The 15,717-nt window shown below is 31.9% G+C and overlaps 1 protein-coding gene and 1 long non-coding RNA gene across 2 annotated transcripts; one reads left to right on the forward strand and one right to left on the reverse strand.

Moving 5' to 3' along the window:
- Positions 1 to 417: 417 nt before the first annotated feature.
- On the reverse strand, positions 418 to 12,833 carry LOC111050370 (cingulin-like protein 1). Its single transcript, XM_039423764.1, has 12 exons — positions 12,106 to 12,833; positions 10,850 to 10,906; positions 10,076 to 10,303; positions 9,424 to 9,582; positions 9,007 to 9,111; positions 8,164 to 8,340; positions 6,741 to 6,998; positions 5,942 to 6,187; positions 3,859 to 3,991; positions 3,368 to 3,590; positions 2,257 to 2,549; positions 418 to 1,126 (listed from the first exon to the last, which is right to left on the reverse strand). The coding sequence occupies exons 1-11, from the start codon at positions 12,289 to 12,291 to the stop codon at positions 2,267 to 2,269; spliced, it is 2,055 nt and encodes a 684-aa protein (XP_039279698.1). The 5' UTR covers positions 12,292 to 12,833; the 3' UTR covers positions 418 to 1,126; positions 2,257 to 2,266.
- Positions 5,633 to 13,596, forward strand: LOC120350424. Its single transcript, XR_005570761.1, has 2 exons — positions 5,633 to 5,875; positions 9,507 to 13,596. It is a non-coding gene; the product is annotated as an uncharacterized LOC120350424 (long non-coding RNA).
- Positions 13,597 to 15,717: the final 2,121 nt, after the last annotated feature.

The following is a 15,717-nucleotide window of genomic DNA, read 5'->3' on the forward strand; positions in this document are numbered from 1 at the left end:
TCATCATCATTTAAAAGTATTGAAAATCAATTTTGAAAAATCCCATTTAAGATTATAAGGCTATAAATCGTAAAATAACTATTCTTTATTTCATGAATTATTGATATTGATACAAAAAACAGGTTTTGATGGGATGAAGGTAGCTTTAATCCTTTATAAGTTATAGAAAACATCATATGGTAGTCCCATATCGTAAGGGTGTCATCACATTGGAAGCGTATAATATGAATAAATAATTAAATAAATACCATTTTTATTGTCACCTAGCCCAAAAATCACAAGACAAAGTCACACAAATATGTGAAAGTGCACTCTCGGTTATGCATGCATGACCAAGCGCCCAGATGAGAAAAAATCTGGAAAGAGCTATAGGAACACTCACACTGAACGCGTGCAATTGTTGCTGGTTGCGTTCAGTGTGAGCAGCTACATGCAAGTTGCAACGTGTTTCAATGGCTGTTTCCAGATTTTGTTTTTCGACTCATGCATGATCTGCCTTGCAATTGCATCACGCATCCAATGTAATACCCTTAGATTTAATCAATCAAGTCACAGATCTGTTGCGATTGGCTAGTAGAGTACGAAACTAATGGTAATATTATCGGACCAGACAATTTTTTTAATGATGAAAGTTCTCTGGGTAATGATTTTTGCCATTATCATTACTTGAATCAATGATATAGTAATTCAGTATCATTTACCATCCTGAAAACTAATTATTCTTAGCAATAAAACTAAAAAACGAGCTATTGGCTGAGATTTTAATTCCAAATTTACAAACGACTCACTTCAGTAAAGTTCGAATAGATCTTCAGTGTTCACCTCATTTACACAAAACTATTTGCGACTTGGTAGAATGTTAGAATTTTCTTCTCAAAGATACCTTCCATGAATCAATTCTAAATATCTGTTAAATCTTCTAATGTAAAGTATCCAATTTCGAAAAATTTTCCTCAAGATATTTTGATTGGAAGCATTTAAAAATATGTTCTTTTTTACTCATGATACCAAATAATGTAGTATAAAATTCTTGCTAAGGCTTCCAAATGAATTCATCAAGACTGGTCTGAGTTATAAACTGTTCATGTCTTCGGATTAATATTGCTCGCCGATAGAATTTACTTACCTGAAAAGAGAAACATACAACATAAATTTCATGGCTACAGTAGTATAATTTATTAAATTCTTTTATCAAGGCATTAGATCTATAAGATTTATAAGATCAACAGTAATAATAAAATAGGTTGCGAGGTAATGAAACAGTGATCTAATTCACACAACAACCCTTAATGCTCAAATCAGCTATCCAATAAATTAAGTGTTGAGGTTGATTGAAAATCAATCTGAATTCAATTTGCTTAGATACAATATAATCACAAGAGGATTGCATGTCAGCCAAATAAAATTATTGACTGCATGGTCTTAATATTTTTTTAAATTTTAATAAAAAATACTTATAGTAGTTAGTTGACCGAGCGAAGTGAGGTCTAAGATTCAAGTCGACGGTTTGGCATTTCTCTTAATGTTTAAATGTTTATATGTTTATTTGTTGCGCATTTAGGGCGAAACGCGGTTATAGATTTTCATGAAATTTGACAGGTATGTTCCTTTTTTAATTGCGCGTCGACGTATATACAAGGTTTTTGGAAATTTTGCATTTCAAGGATAATATAAAAGGAAAAAGGAGCCTCCTTCATACGCCAATATTAGAGTAAAAATCAGACTATAGAATTATTCATCATAAATCAGCTGACAAGTGATTACACAGATGTGTGGAGAAGCCAGTGTATTGCTGTATTTTCATAAGGTCTATAGTTTTAATCAGGTACTTGTGGATGAGAATACTGCGTGAGGTCTACTGTTCACAGAACTACTAGTAATAGTGATGAGAAACAAAACATTAATTTTAACGTCGACTTTTGAAAATAAGCCTACTTATCTACAGTAGTAATTAATTTTATTATGAGAACTCGACGTGATTGAGATAGATTTCAACAACAGATATGAAATTAATATTAGATATACTATATTGTAGCTGTATTAGTTGTATGTTGTGGCTGTGCTGTGTAATGGACTCCATCCATCTCCAGCCCATTCATCCCAAAAGTGTGCAAACATGTCTAAATGGAGTTAGAATTCAACAAGTATAGCCAGAGACGAATTATCAAGGTATGATCTAGCATGATCTACATTGTCTTGTATTACTACAAGACGAATGATTATTAAAAGGTATCTTTACTCTATGTTATAACTCACCATTATCGCGCTATCTAAACCCAAACTGTTTTTTGGACGATGATTGGCACGACCGACTTCTGCAGGTTGACTGTCTGTTGGCCGTCGACCTTCCTGCAGACATGTCCAGTTCAGGCTGCATCGAGGGAGAGGGATAGCACTTTGAAGTGGAACCTCCACCACAGACATCCCGACTGTAAGTGGAATAGGTCGACATAGATCCCCTGTCGCTCCTCTCACTCCTCATCGGCGATGATTGCCGACATGGCTTGCTGTTCAGCAGCTGCGACTTTTCAAGTCCCTGAATTCTCTCTCTGTCAACAAAAAATGAAATATTACTTGAAAGCAATTATTTTATTAAAGTATTTATGTTTGGAAAAATGGCAAGAGAAATTTCTCGCTACCTGAGTTTTATATTGCTGAATTACTGTAGTAACTTTTATTATTTGTACCCAATTTTATGCAAACAGTATATATTACATTAATTTATCAAGAGTGTCTCAAGAGTTAATACGATTGTAGAAATTCTATAAGACAGGAAAGCCATAAAACCTACAGGAATCCTTTGAGAAATCATACAGTAGTGTCTAAGTTACCCAGTCACAAGACTGCCACAGAAAGGTGCGCTATGGGGAGAATGTTGATCCTAGAATGTAGGCATATTGGGTCAGCTATTACAGGATTTTTTTCAACAGGAAACTCATTTGAAATTGAATTTTCAATTGATTTTGCAAATGAAATATGTTTTTAAAGTAAGATTATAATTTGTTTTTTTAAGTTATTCTAATTAATTATGCAAATACACAGTGATCGAAAGCGTTATCATTTGAGTGGCATTTTGACCACTCTCTACATTGTATTACCGTGCATTATGTTGAATTAGTCCATCATAGTAATCACGTAGAATTAAAAAATATATAATTTAAAAAAAACGTCTTGATTTTAGAGCTAGTTTTTAATTTAAAGAAATTAAAATTACCGTACTGCAATCTACAGAAAAACAGCTATCCTGGTTAGTAGCTAAAATATGTCTTAATCGGTTAAGATGTTTGTACCCTTACAAAATTAGGTTTAAGTATAATATGTGATTGTACAAAATAATACTTGATTGAATTGATTGGTGAGAACTCACAGATAACTCTCAAGCTTTTTGGTGAGGAAGTCCAACTCTTGTTGCAATTGTTTCCGTTTTGTACACAGTAAGTCCACTTCACATTTAGCCTCCTTGATTTCATTCTTGTAGACTTCGATCTGACTCTGCAGCTTGCAGCGGACCTGCTCCAGCTGTGTGATGTAGTTATGCTGCCTCTGCAGACACTCGCCTTGGCTCGATATCAGACTCTTCTGCTTTGCAACTGTCAAAAACCATTATTCCAATTTTAACAGAATTCAAAATGTTATTGAGTTCAATCTGACTTTTGCAACTGCGAAAAACTACTATTTTATCTTGATATTAATATTCTATACAATTGGTTATTTTCAATTATGATTTATTATTCTTGAATCTCTACATTTAAAAAGTTCTATAATGGATTTTTTGCTATTACGATTTATTATACTTGGATCTCCTCGATTTATTATACATTTAATTCACGAGAAAAGTAATTAAATGTTCCAAGTTACCTGTGGAGTTGAGATCTTCTATTTGACATTGATATTCCACCAAACTTTCGTTACAGCTAGCCCAAGACTCACTTTGGAGATTTTCATTGGATTTGTTACTTGTCACCACGTCTTGTAAGTTGAAAATGAGGTCCTGGAATACATAAAAATAATAGTTGATAATATTAATCTGCGGGATAATCAAGAGAATAGCACTAGACAACATAGACCAAATGAGAAAATCTAAAACTGAAGTGAATGAAAATCTATCTAATAGTTCCAATTGATTAACTTCAATTTTACTTGGTAAATATTTAATTTGATCAATCAATTGTTAAAATCAGAGACAATTCTCCTATCTTGGTGATATTTTTTTTAAATCCCACCAACAAGTAAGGTATGAAAATGACAAGTTTCTAATTTTAATTATAATTCTATGTCTAAGCTTCAATACAATGTTGTCTAATACAAAACTATGTCTATTAGACAAGGTATCTCCTTTAAATGAGATACTACATCTTTTGAATTCATATCTTTATTAAATACTAGCTGGCCCGGCGAACTTCGTACCGCCAAAAAGTCAATGTATCTCATGTCACACTTGACTTTATTTGGTGGTAATATCATGAAATTTATCTCACAATGCTTTCATTTACATCTCAATATGGACTTCCTATGTGCTTAGTCATGCAGCATTTATTATTCCGAAAACATATTTCTTTATATAATTTCACTCAGTCAATTGGTAGTAATATCTATCAGTAAAGTGTTGAATTAAAAAAAAAATAGATAGGTTAAATCAGTGTTTCAAAGAAGAATTAAATGCGTTCATAGTTGTTGATTGTCAATAGATGGTCCAGGAAATATACGATGAATCACACAGAATTCCATATTCTTTCCATCTTCCATTTCAGGATGAATATCAGCTTAGCTAAATTCAAAAAAAAATATAAAATATTCTGTCATTCTGTAGTAATTAACAAAGGCCTTAAAGATGCATAGACTCACATGCAACACTAGTGTCGTACTTGGAATTGAAATCGGCCATTGATGGGGTAACCTATAAGATTATTACATACCAATGCCTTTGTAATCTATAACATTACAAATATATAGATATAGGCTAATATATTGTGCTAAAATACCCCAATGGCGGCCTTCAATTTCAAGTAAGAGCTATCATTGGGAAGGCATAGGCATTGTGGGTCTATATCTCTTCAAGGTCTTTGATAATTTATGGATGCAATATGAACAACTCTCTTTCACGAGGTTAATAATTTTTTTCCAACATTTTCCAGTTTCTCAATGATAGGGGACTGATAATAATTTTTTTGTATAGGTCTTCCAAAGAACCATTATCTGCAGCTGGTACCAATCAATTACATTTCAACTCCAAACTACCGTATTAAGCACGGGTGACCTGTTTATTACAGCTGGTAACTTTAGATGCTAAGATCATAACATGATCTTGAATCATGATCATCTTTCCGATCTTCGGTACCCGCTCGGCCGGCAATTCGAAAACCCTATTAAAATGTCTGGTCAAAACCCATCCCCAATATTCACACAGCATATTCCCAAAGTTTCATGCCGTTCTGTCAAGTAGTTTTTAAGTCTATAGGGAACAAACAAACTAACTAAAAAACAAACACACAAACAGACATTCATTATTATATATATATATATTATATATATATATATATATATATATATATAGATTCTACTTTTTTTAAATATATATTTCACCATTCTTCTCAATCATAATAATTTTATGTATTGTGTTTGATAAGTAAAAAAATATGCGAATATGGTTGTGGGTGGTAGGAGGAAGAGAGGACGTCCCTGGTACTCGTATGAAGAGCACATAAGAAGATTGGGAGAGGAGGGAGGAAAGACTGTAGGGCGAATGCGCTGGCTGGCCGTGGTCGGAACAACTGGAGGCGGTGGTCTGACGCTACCCCGACGCTGTGAGGCACAACGGGGCAGATAAAGAAGATGAAGAGTTTGATAAATTCTGAAACGTTCAAGTATTATCAGAGTGAGTGAAAGCTTGAAAATAGTTTTTTACCTAATTAAAAAATGCTTTTAAAATTATAAGGATCACCTGTTGCTCCTTGATAAGACAAGACATTTTCTGATGTTCATATTCCTGCCTTTCAAGACAGCATTTAAGTGATTCCACCTCGCAAAGTAGGTCCTGTTTCTCAATCTCACAATCAGTCAGTTCGCACTCAACCATTCTAAGTCTCTCGATCTCTTTGCGCAAACAATCGTTTTCATTCTCCAAGCTGCTCACTTCATTCCTCAGGCATTGCTCCATTTTCAATGATCTTCTCAATGCCGATTTATCCTAGGGGAATCAATCAATCAAACGTTAAAAATCAATGAATATATTTTTTTCCTTCCAATTACAAATTGTCAGGAGATTGAGTGTTCATACAGAATTTAAGCAATGCTAAATGAAAATCAACGACAAGTTGAATTTTTGTTCAAATACAACTACTGTACAAATAAAAGAAGAAATACAACTAGAGATAAATGTTCAAATAGAAATACAACATAATGTATCCATATCTGCATTGAACATTCCAATTTGAGGCGAGATTTCCAAGTGGCGCCGGTATGATAAGACTCGGAAAGTAGGCTATCATTATTATTTTATTATATGCAAGTGCACTCTAAAAGATCGGTTTTAGCCATGCTTCTACGCCCAAAAATATTATCACTATGTAAGTACTCGAGTGTTCAAGTGATCAGAAATAAGAATAATTTGATTGAATGATTTTTAGAAGATTCTCAACTGTATAGCAGTAAGTGAAAAACAATAAATCATTGGGGGACTTTAATAATAGGAAGAAATATTTCAATTATTTATTTGATTTTTTAAATATGTTTATTCTCACCTCGAGTGCATCATCGGCATCTTTCCTAGCAGCGTCTTCGAGTTGTTTTTCAAGCTCCCTTACTCTATCTCTGGTAGCATCAGAGCGTCTCCTTTCATCTTGCAGATCCCTCTGGAGCCTGTCATTGAGTTCTTTTGATGCCCTTCGCTCGTCCTCATAATATGGCGGCTGCTCTGTTCTCAACGAAACTGATTTTTCCGACTTTGGCGGCTCTTCCGACTTCAAAGAGCCTGATCTACCAAGACTTTTCTCTTCCTCCTGTAGACGGATAGATTAATTTAGTTTCATGATGTCATTTACCACAAATCATTTAACAAATTACGAAAATTCCTGTTAATATTATGTATGATTTTATATAGCTTCATTATGTTCTTATCACAAAACATAGCAAAACTATAAAACAATTAGTATAATTTAACTAGTTTCTCCTTTGAAGGGGGAATAAAATCGAGATTGATGCATAGCTTAATATTTTCGCTGCTGGTGTGGATGTGGATATAGAGAAAGAATGTACCTACATCTTTACTACTAGCTTACTACTAGTAGCTAAGCTACTATAGCTTATGCTTTTTTCATGGTTGGGTATGCATTATGTTATACGGAATACATTGCTGTGTCCGGCCTGCAAAAACTGAGCTTCAAATTGATCATTCAAAATCCAATCATCAACCAATGTACAATAAAAAACTTTGAGGCTGGAAATATGAGACATAATTTTTCAATTATGGCCTGGTTTGTGACTTCAGTCACAAGTATGCGTTAAATGTAGGAAGGATAGGTACCTCTAGATATTCTATTTACTCCAAATAAAACCAGCACATGACATTGAGTACATCATAGGACCCAGGGTGTAACTACGGGTACCATATAATTCAATGAATGCAACTTTTTTTTGGGTGGGGGTTTTCAAGACTAATCACAAAAAAACCTACAATTGAAGTTTGCAAGCTAACAATGAAATACTATATTCTCATAGACTTTTGAATGAAAGAAGTTTTTCAATGTAGGCCTCCTTTTTTAACTAACAAGAGATGATTTGAAAATATCCATTTTTTGGTTTTTGGTATCGTTATCGACGAGGAAGTATACTCTTGGGTAAGTTGGGTAAAGCAGGGTAAGTTGGGTAATTTTACTTCTATGGTTGTGGAGTGAGTAATTTATTGTGTAGGCCTTCTTAATTGATAAAAAAATTCACTTAGGAAACATATAAAGTTCTTGTTATATTTTCAGTTGATCCACCAATTGCATTTGCTACTTCAGACCAGTATAAAACGATGTGTCTTCTGTATGTATAGGTTCTCCCCTATCATAAGAATACTAGATGTCGTGTATAGAATTGAACGAGTCCTTTCACAAAGAAACATTTTTCTTATAGCCAATTTGCCATTTTTATCATTTTCCAATGAGGTAAAAACCAACAAACCAATTCATCTTTGAGTCTTTCGGCAGCATCCTTTGCTATACTCGACTTTCGTTTTTCTCTTTCCAACTCATTTTGGAGTTGCTCCTGAATGACGGCTGATTTTCGTCGTTCATCTTCCAACTGCTGGGCAAGAGCTTCAGCTTCTTCTTTGGCTTGATTTTTCTCATCCTCCAACTCCTGAATAAACATTAAATATTATTTATTTCTCTTATTTATATAGTAATGTACAATTATTACACTTGAAAAGTCACAACATACTTATTCCCAGAATTGACCCTTTTCAAATGTTTACTACAGTCCAATATTAGTAATAATTATATATTAACCAATAATGTACCAATAAATACAGTAGCCTAATGTATTTTGTTTCCATCATTGTGTGGTCAATGATACAAGTTCTAAACAAGCCTTTGTGTCTATTTATGGATGATGAAGAAAATTGAAGCTAGCTACTAATTAACAATAATGGAAGAAAGATGCTTTATCAATATCAACATAGAAAATATTATTAATTTTTAATGATTCTCAATGTGTTAGTCTTCCAAGGATCTTGTACATGCCTGAGCAATCGGATAGGGTAAGTTACCATTAATTACAAACTATTATTAAAAGTCGTTTAAAGCTGAGCGTGGTACTCATGATTAGTTCTGTACAATCGGTAATTTACCTTAGCATCCAAATCTACATGAAATGTAGCTGACATTTTTTTCAGCATCTCAGTTTGTTAATTTCATGCTGTGTCAGGTATTTTACTTTTGAGGCCCACTACTTAAATTTATCAGAAATGTGCATAATTGTTCACATAATTTTACATCTGGCTTAATATTATTTCATATTATTTACCTGGCTCAATCTCCTTTCATTCTCTAGTTCTTCTTCTAGTTCTTTGGCATCCTCCTTTCCCTTTTTTAACTCATTTTCCAAATTATCTTTCGCTTCTTTCGCTTCCTAAAACAAAGAAAACTTTAATATAAACCAATACTTGTAAGCAAGCTACAGAATCCTACATAGAATGCATCATGATAATAATTATCAGTACAGTATAGGGTCTGCACAATTACAATGAATGTAAGATTATTCAAATAACTTGCTGTTCAATTCATTAATTTCAACCATTACTATTTATCTCTCGTCGAATTGAAATATCTTGTATTTCTCACTTCTGTACATCCTTGAGTAATGTCACTTGATAACCTTAATTGCCTTTTTTGCCCGACAAAAAAATGAATTATTTTTGACTAATGATGAAATTCAACACACCTGACCCTCTTTAATTTGATCTTCTAGCTGTTTGATTTGATCTTCCAATAGATTTACTGATTCCCTTAAATTTTCGTTTTCAGATTTGACTGATGCGCTGTCTCGTTTCAAATCATTCGCATCTTTGTTCATAGCCTTCACAAGGTCACTCAAATCTTCCTGCAAAAGTCAATAAAATAGAATTGAAAATGAGTTGGTTATTAAAAAATACATTGCATGTGTTTAATTCAACACATCAAAACATTTCTAGGATGAAGATCAAGTATGAAATGAAATAGTAAATATAATTTCTGAATCTCGCCTATCACATTCCAACAGCATAGCCTATCCGCTATTAACATTGTTTTCTGAATCAAAATTGCAAAGCTATTAATTATTGTGGTTTGAAAAAGTAAGGTCTCCAACATGAATACAATTTTCGATCTTATTATTACTTATATACCAATAATAATTCTGCAATAAAAATAATAATTAATTCAGAAAAATAATTGTTTCAATAACCCGCAATAATTATAACAATTATATAATAATAATAATGATAATTATTATTAATAATTATTAATAATAATTATTATTTATTATCAGTAAACTATGATAATAGTTTGTACAAAATACATTATGAGTTATTGATTGTAAGTCTGGTGCTTCTCACCTTTTGTGCTTCCAATTCCTTGGCTTTGAAAGCTGCAATTGGAATTGCACCAGCACCACCGGATTGGGGTAAGCCGCGGCCAGCCACTTGCGAATAGTCATATTTGGAGAAAGGATCCTTACCAAGTACAGGCTTCTGGGATGTCGAGGGTGTGGTAGAAGGTTCGCCAGCTCTTTTAGCAGAGGGCTCTGTTGATGTACTTGGAATAGGATGCTGCCCAGTTGACATCTAAAACAACCAAAAATTCCCTTTTAGTAAAAATATACTTCTCATTCACATTATTCCAATAAACTTTTTATTCCATGCATTATTTGAGCATTTCAATATTTGTATTAAAACTTATTCTGGATGACTAAAATTGTCGTAAGTATTTTTAAACACTACTAGTTATTGTTGTGTAATGAAGTCTAAGGAGCCAAGTATTCAAGTTGATAAGTACGATATGTAAGATCGTGGCTTTTATTGAGAAAAAAATGAGTACTCACGTTTATAAGGCTTACAATAATTACATAATGGGATAACAGGCTCAAAATATTTTCAAGTGCCTTTGCTGGTGTATTTAGGGTGCTAAGTGTTTTTTTCTAAATTACATTTTTTGTATTCTACTTTTACTTCCTCTTGAAATAATAGACGAAACCCCCTCATGGAAAAACATAATAATTCATTTCAATAAAATCCAATATAAAACATGGTATATTAATTAAAGATTCATGCATTATTCTGGATTTTTAAAATTAAGTCAATTATGAATTTGTCTCTTGACAAGACACTTACCAATCTCAACTGAGCAAATAACGTTTCGAAAGGTACGTAATTTCCCCATAATGTTTTCTGTAAGAAATAAAGTTATATTTATATTATAAAATACAAATAGGAAATGAATAACTAACTAAAAAAACTTACAACTCAAGAATGAAAAAGAAAAATTGTTATTGATACCGGTACATTTTTTGCAGTTTCAAATTTGTATTTTATTCAAAAATGTGAATGCCCAGAAATAGGGGTTTACAATTAGCCTATGGTGGTAAATCCATACTCTTAAAACTTTCTACGATACTCAAAATCAATATTTATTTTTTTGTCACAAACCAAAAACTACTCTCATGACTCGGTTCACCTATATTCCCTTATCACAAAGAGAATTGCCAACTTTCAAATAACGGTGCTTGAATTAGTTGAGAAATAATTTTAAAAATGAAATGTGTGATAAGCTACTAAATCACAGTACCATATACGAATGAAAATACTCCTTGCTTAGAAAATAAGTACGTGTACATGTGAGCAAAGTCCCTTCTTTGATTTCGAACAAAATACATAAAAAACACAAAAAGCCTAAGATAACATCATTTTTTTTGCTGATTAATAAAGAATATAGAAAACAATTATTGGATATACTTTTTCGATGGCACTTATATATTCAACACCTTCATGGTATAGACCTATCACTCACATAATAAGAGTTAAAATAGTGATTACTCATACAAAAACCCCTTAAATAAGTATTTAATATTTTATTTAGTATAAGTTAAATTATAGCAATGTGGAATGTGTATTTTGGTATAGACTACAATCTGTTTCTAGAGGTTTAATTGCGCTGAGTTTTTACAAAAATATAAATTTACTTTCTGCACAATATAATTTTTTATTGGACATTATTAAAGTTTTTACAAATTATCTTCAATTATCTCAATTGTCTTTAACTCATTTTTATACTATTTTGTACTATAAGATGTTTAAATTATTTCTATATATTGATTTATATCTTAGTTTATTTCTGTTTATCTTAGTTTATCTTTTCTTTATTTTGAATTTAAAAATAAACTGATTTTAAATACTTTAATGTAATACTCAAAGAATGGAAAGTGCTAAATAAAAGCCTACTATCATTGAATGAAAAAATAAATCTGCTTCAAAATTGAATTGAAAAAAATGTAAATTTCTTGTAAAACCAAAATTGACTATTTATTTAATCTAAATAAAAGCTTTTCTTGTTGGTGAAATATATTTGTAGGCTATATTGAATAGATTACCAGGCCACTCATGCCATCGAGAATGTGGCGCCGCCTGTCATCCTGGTCAGTGCCCCAACTTCGCAAGTCCTGCTCTGAGTTATATTGTTTTAGTCGACCACTGCTACGTTTTCGCCTCAAGCGCTGCTTTGCTGTCTTATCTCTGTCATAGAAAAGTCTTGTTTTTATGTCGGAGTAAGTTGTCATGATGAAGAAAACTGTATGATTTTATTGGGATGTCATTTTTCTGAAGTAGTGTGTGTGAGGATCAAACTAGTGTCAATTTTGTGTGTTATTAAGGTTAATGAGCACATCAACATAAAACAAAACTTTTCAATCAGTTGTTTAATCAATAAAATAAATGAGTTAAAATAAATGTCTTTTAATCTTAGAAATCATGTATAAGAAGATGAAGAAATAATAACGTACTCATAAATTTTCCAAATTATTATTATAGTCATATGCTTATCATTCCACAATAATTTTGTAAATTTCAGTTCAAGCTCTTTTTTTTTTAATTGTTCTTTGTAATGGAACCACATGTACATTTAATTGAAATGCCTGTTGAGTGCTCTTATTTTCTGGTTTGTTCAATAGAAATCAGTATTAATTCAAATGTTAAATTTTTTAATAATATTTGATCAGGATAATGTTACAATTGCAGAGCGGTTGGATGTGGATTTCAGCTGGAGTATTGGCAGGCGGTCTTGCAGTGAAATATGTTGGATTTCGGTCGCGAGTTGATCCCACTGGAAATGGATTTAAAAATTTTGCAAAAACTGTTTGTTTTTTTAAGTTGGGCGCACTTTCCTCAGTTGTTTCAATGTATCTCATTAAGTTGACAAAAATACCAGAATGCGTGCAGGCATACCCAAGAACGACTTTTCTAATAACAATTTATAGTATGTTCAAACTTCGACCTGATATTGGTACCCTGCAGGAACGATCTTTTATCTCAAAAATAAATTTAATTATAGGTTCACTTATTTTCTATGCTCTTCCAAGTCTGTATTATAGTAAATATAGTAATGAAATCTTAGTTAAAACGTTGTTTTTTACAATAATCGTTGTAACTGTTTGCTTTGTTACTGGAACTATTATTCCTTTAGAAAACAATCATTTCATTTTCAATAGTTTTGGATATGAAATTTCGCGGATTGGAATTGTAATTGTCATAGCAAGTGCATTAGATCGTTTAATACTGTATGAAAACTACAGGGTGTTTCCAAAATACGTGATTCACTTTGGATCTGCTCTTGTATTGTTGGGAGTGTTGACTGATGACATTCAACAAGTTAAGAACAAATTTTTGGAGACTGCTCAAGAAGAAGAACCATTAAAACCAATTTTTGACCGGTCAGTTATAATTTTTATCGAATCTGTATTAATATTTGGTAGAGTTGCAGACATTTTATATTTTGTAATGGATCGGGAATCTTATAAATGAGAATAATGCAATGAAAAGGTTCTTTATTGAGTAGCTTATTTAAAACAAATATAATGATAAATTTTTGATTTGTTTTGTTTCATTCATTAGACGAAAAGAATATCGATTCTTATTGTATATATTTTAGAATAATAATAGTTATTAACATTTGCAGGTTGAATAAATCTTATTTCATCTTATAGGCTTTTCTTTCATACAAATGACCTATTAGCTACCATGTGGCTCATATCTACAATTAATGTAATAGAAATTGGTGAATTTTTGTGCATTGAAATAATTGTTAAAGTAGCCTACACTCAAGAATGAATCTTCTCTTACCTACCTTAATATTCTATTAGGCCTACCGTACAATTAAATTATTAAAATAACAATTTTATTAAAAACCCTTTTATTAAAAACTTGAAATATTTTAAAAAATTAAACATTTTTAAAATAAAATTAATTTTATTTTTCTTCAAGGTACTAGGGGCCGGTTTCCGAGCTCGGGATTTAGCTAAGTCCTAAGTTAAGTGATTGGACGACACGACTGAGTTTTTAAAAATTGAAACTTTATTAACACTACAACTACAGAAAATACCGAATTAAAGAATTTCGGGAGCCGAGTGCTCTCGTCAAGAGTTTGAGTAGAACTAACTGAAAATAATTAATTGAGACATAAAGAAGACAATGCATAGTCAGCTGTATTCTATAACAATGGGGTTGTAATACTACTACTATAGATATTTAACTCCTCCACCCCTAGACTGAAGCTGTCCTCAGCGATCAGAATTTTGGGTTTGGAGGCAAGGCCCAAGAACAAATGTTGGGGCTTGCGAACTTGCTGCTACATTAACATTTCTACAATTATTTCGTAAAGAAGTTACATATTTAATAAAGTTATATAATTTAAATACAATAAATATACTAAGAATGACAATAAAACATATAATAAAAATCCAAATATAATAAGTATCGTCTTTTGCAATGCTAAGTTCTTCTATTGCTAGTAGTGGTTCAATCTTAATATTTGCTTCATGTATAATATCAAATGAAAAGTTTGTTTTCAATTTACGAAATGGAACTTCAGATGGGATTGATATATCACTTTCCCAGTATTCATGTATTTTAGGATGTTCGAATAACTGTTCTGACTTATTAAGATACAATAATTGAGTTGATTTTGGATATAATGTAGTGTTCTTTTTGTCTGATAAAATAATAACTTTGTCAATTTTGTACAGTAGATATTGATTGATAATTGGTATGAATTTTACAAAAGAAGCAGAATCATTAATTACTAATTGTTTACAGTGTTCTAATTTCTTATCTTCTAACACTTCACTTATACACTTATTTTTTATCACTGTCACATTTCTGCAGTAGTAGTTTTTCTTGTCCTACTTTATCTTTTACTAGTTTGTGAATAGTTTTCAGTTTTTCTAGATAGGCGTTTGTTCTTTCTTCAGCAATAAGGGCTTCCGTTATTTCATCAACATATGGATTTTTCGATACACCAAAAGTCATTTCCATAGGAGTTAGTTTCAAGGTTGAATTTATTGTGTTATTGAATGCGATAATTGCAAGTTTCATATTATCTTCGGGTTTGTTGTCTTTATTTTCCATTTGTATAGCATTAAGGAGTTCAATGAGTGTCGAGTGTGCTCGTTCCAATAAACCCTGGGAATCTGGATGTCCCGGTGTTATATAATAAGGTTCTATCTTATATAAACGCAAAAAATCTCGAAGTCCAGCATTATCGAATTCACGACCATTATCCATTTGGATTGTCTTAGGGCATGGAAATAGAGAAAAGTAATCATTCAAACAAGACTGTATTTCAAGTTGGTTCAAACTTGTTAGTGGATATGCCATGAGTTTTTTCGAAAAGCAATCTATTATCGTGAGGAATTTTATTCTACTGTATTGAAACGTGTCAATCTGTAATTTTTCGAAAGGTTTGTCAGGAGTTGGGGTAATTTTGTATTCAACTTGAACAGGTCTTCTATCATATTTCACTTTAGCACATACTGAACATTTATTTATATATTCTGTAATGTCTTTAAGCATGGTAGGCCAGTAGTATTCTCTTCGAATGTGGTTATAGCTTTCATTAATTCCACGGTGATAGGTACGTTTTTCCTACATGATAATTGGTTACAACTTCTTTTTGTTCCTCTGAATCAGTTATATCCAAATTCAGTTTCTTA

This window comes from Nilaparvata lugens, chromosome 3, assembly GCF_014356525.2.
Source record: "Nilaparvata lugens isolate BPH chromosome 3, ASM1435652v1, whole genome shotgun sequence".
Classification (NCBI taxonomy): domain Eukaryota; kingdom Metazoa; phylum Arthropoda; class Insecta; order Hemiptera; family Delphacidae; genus Nilaparvata; species Nilaparvata lugens.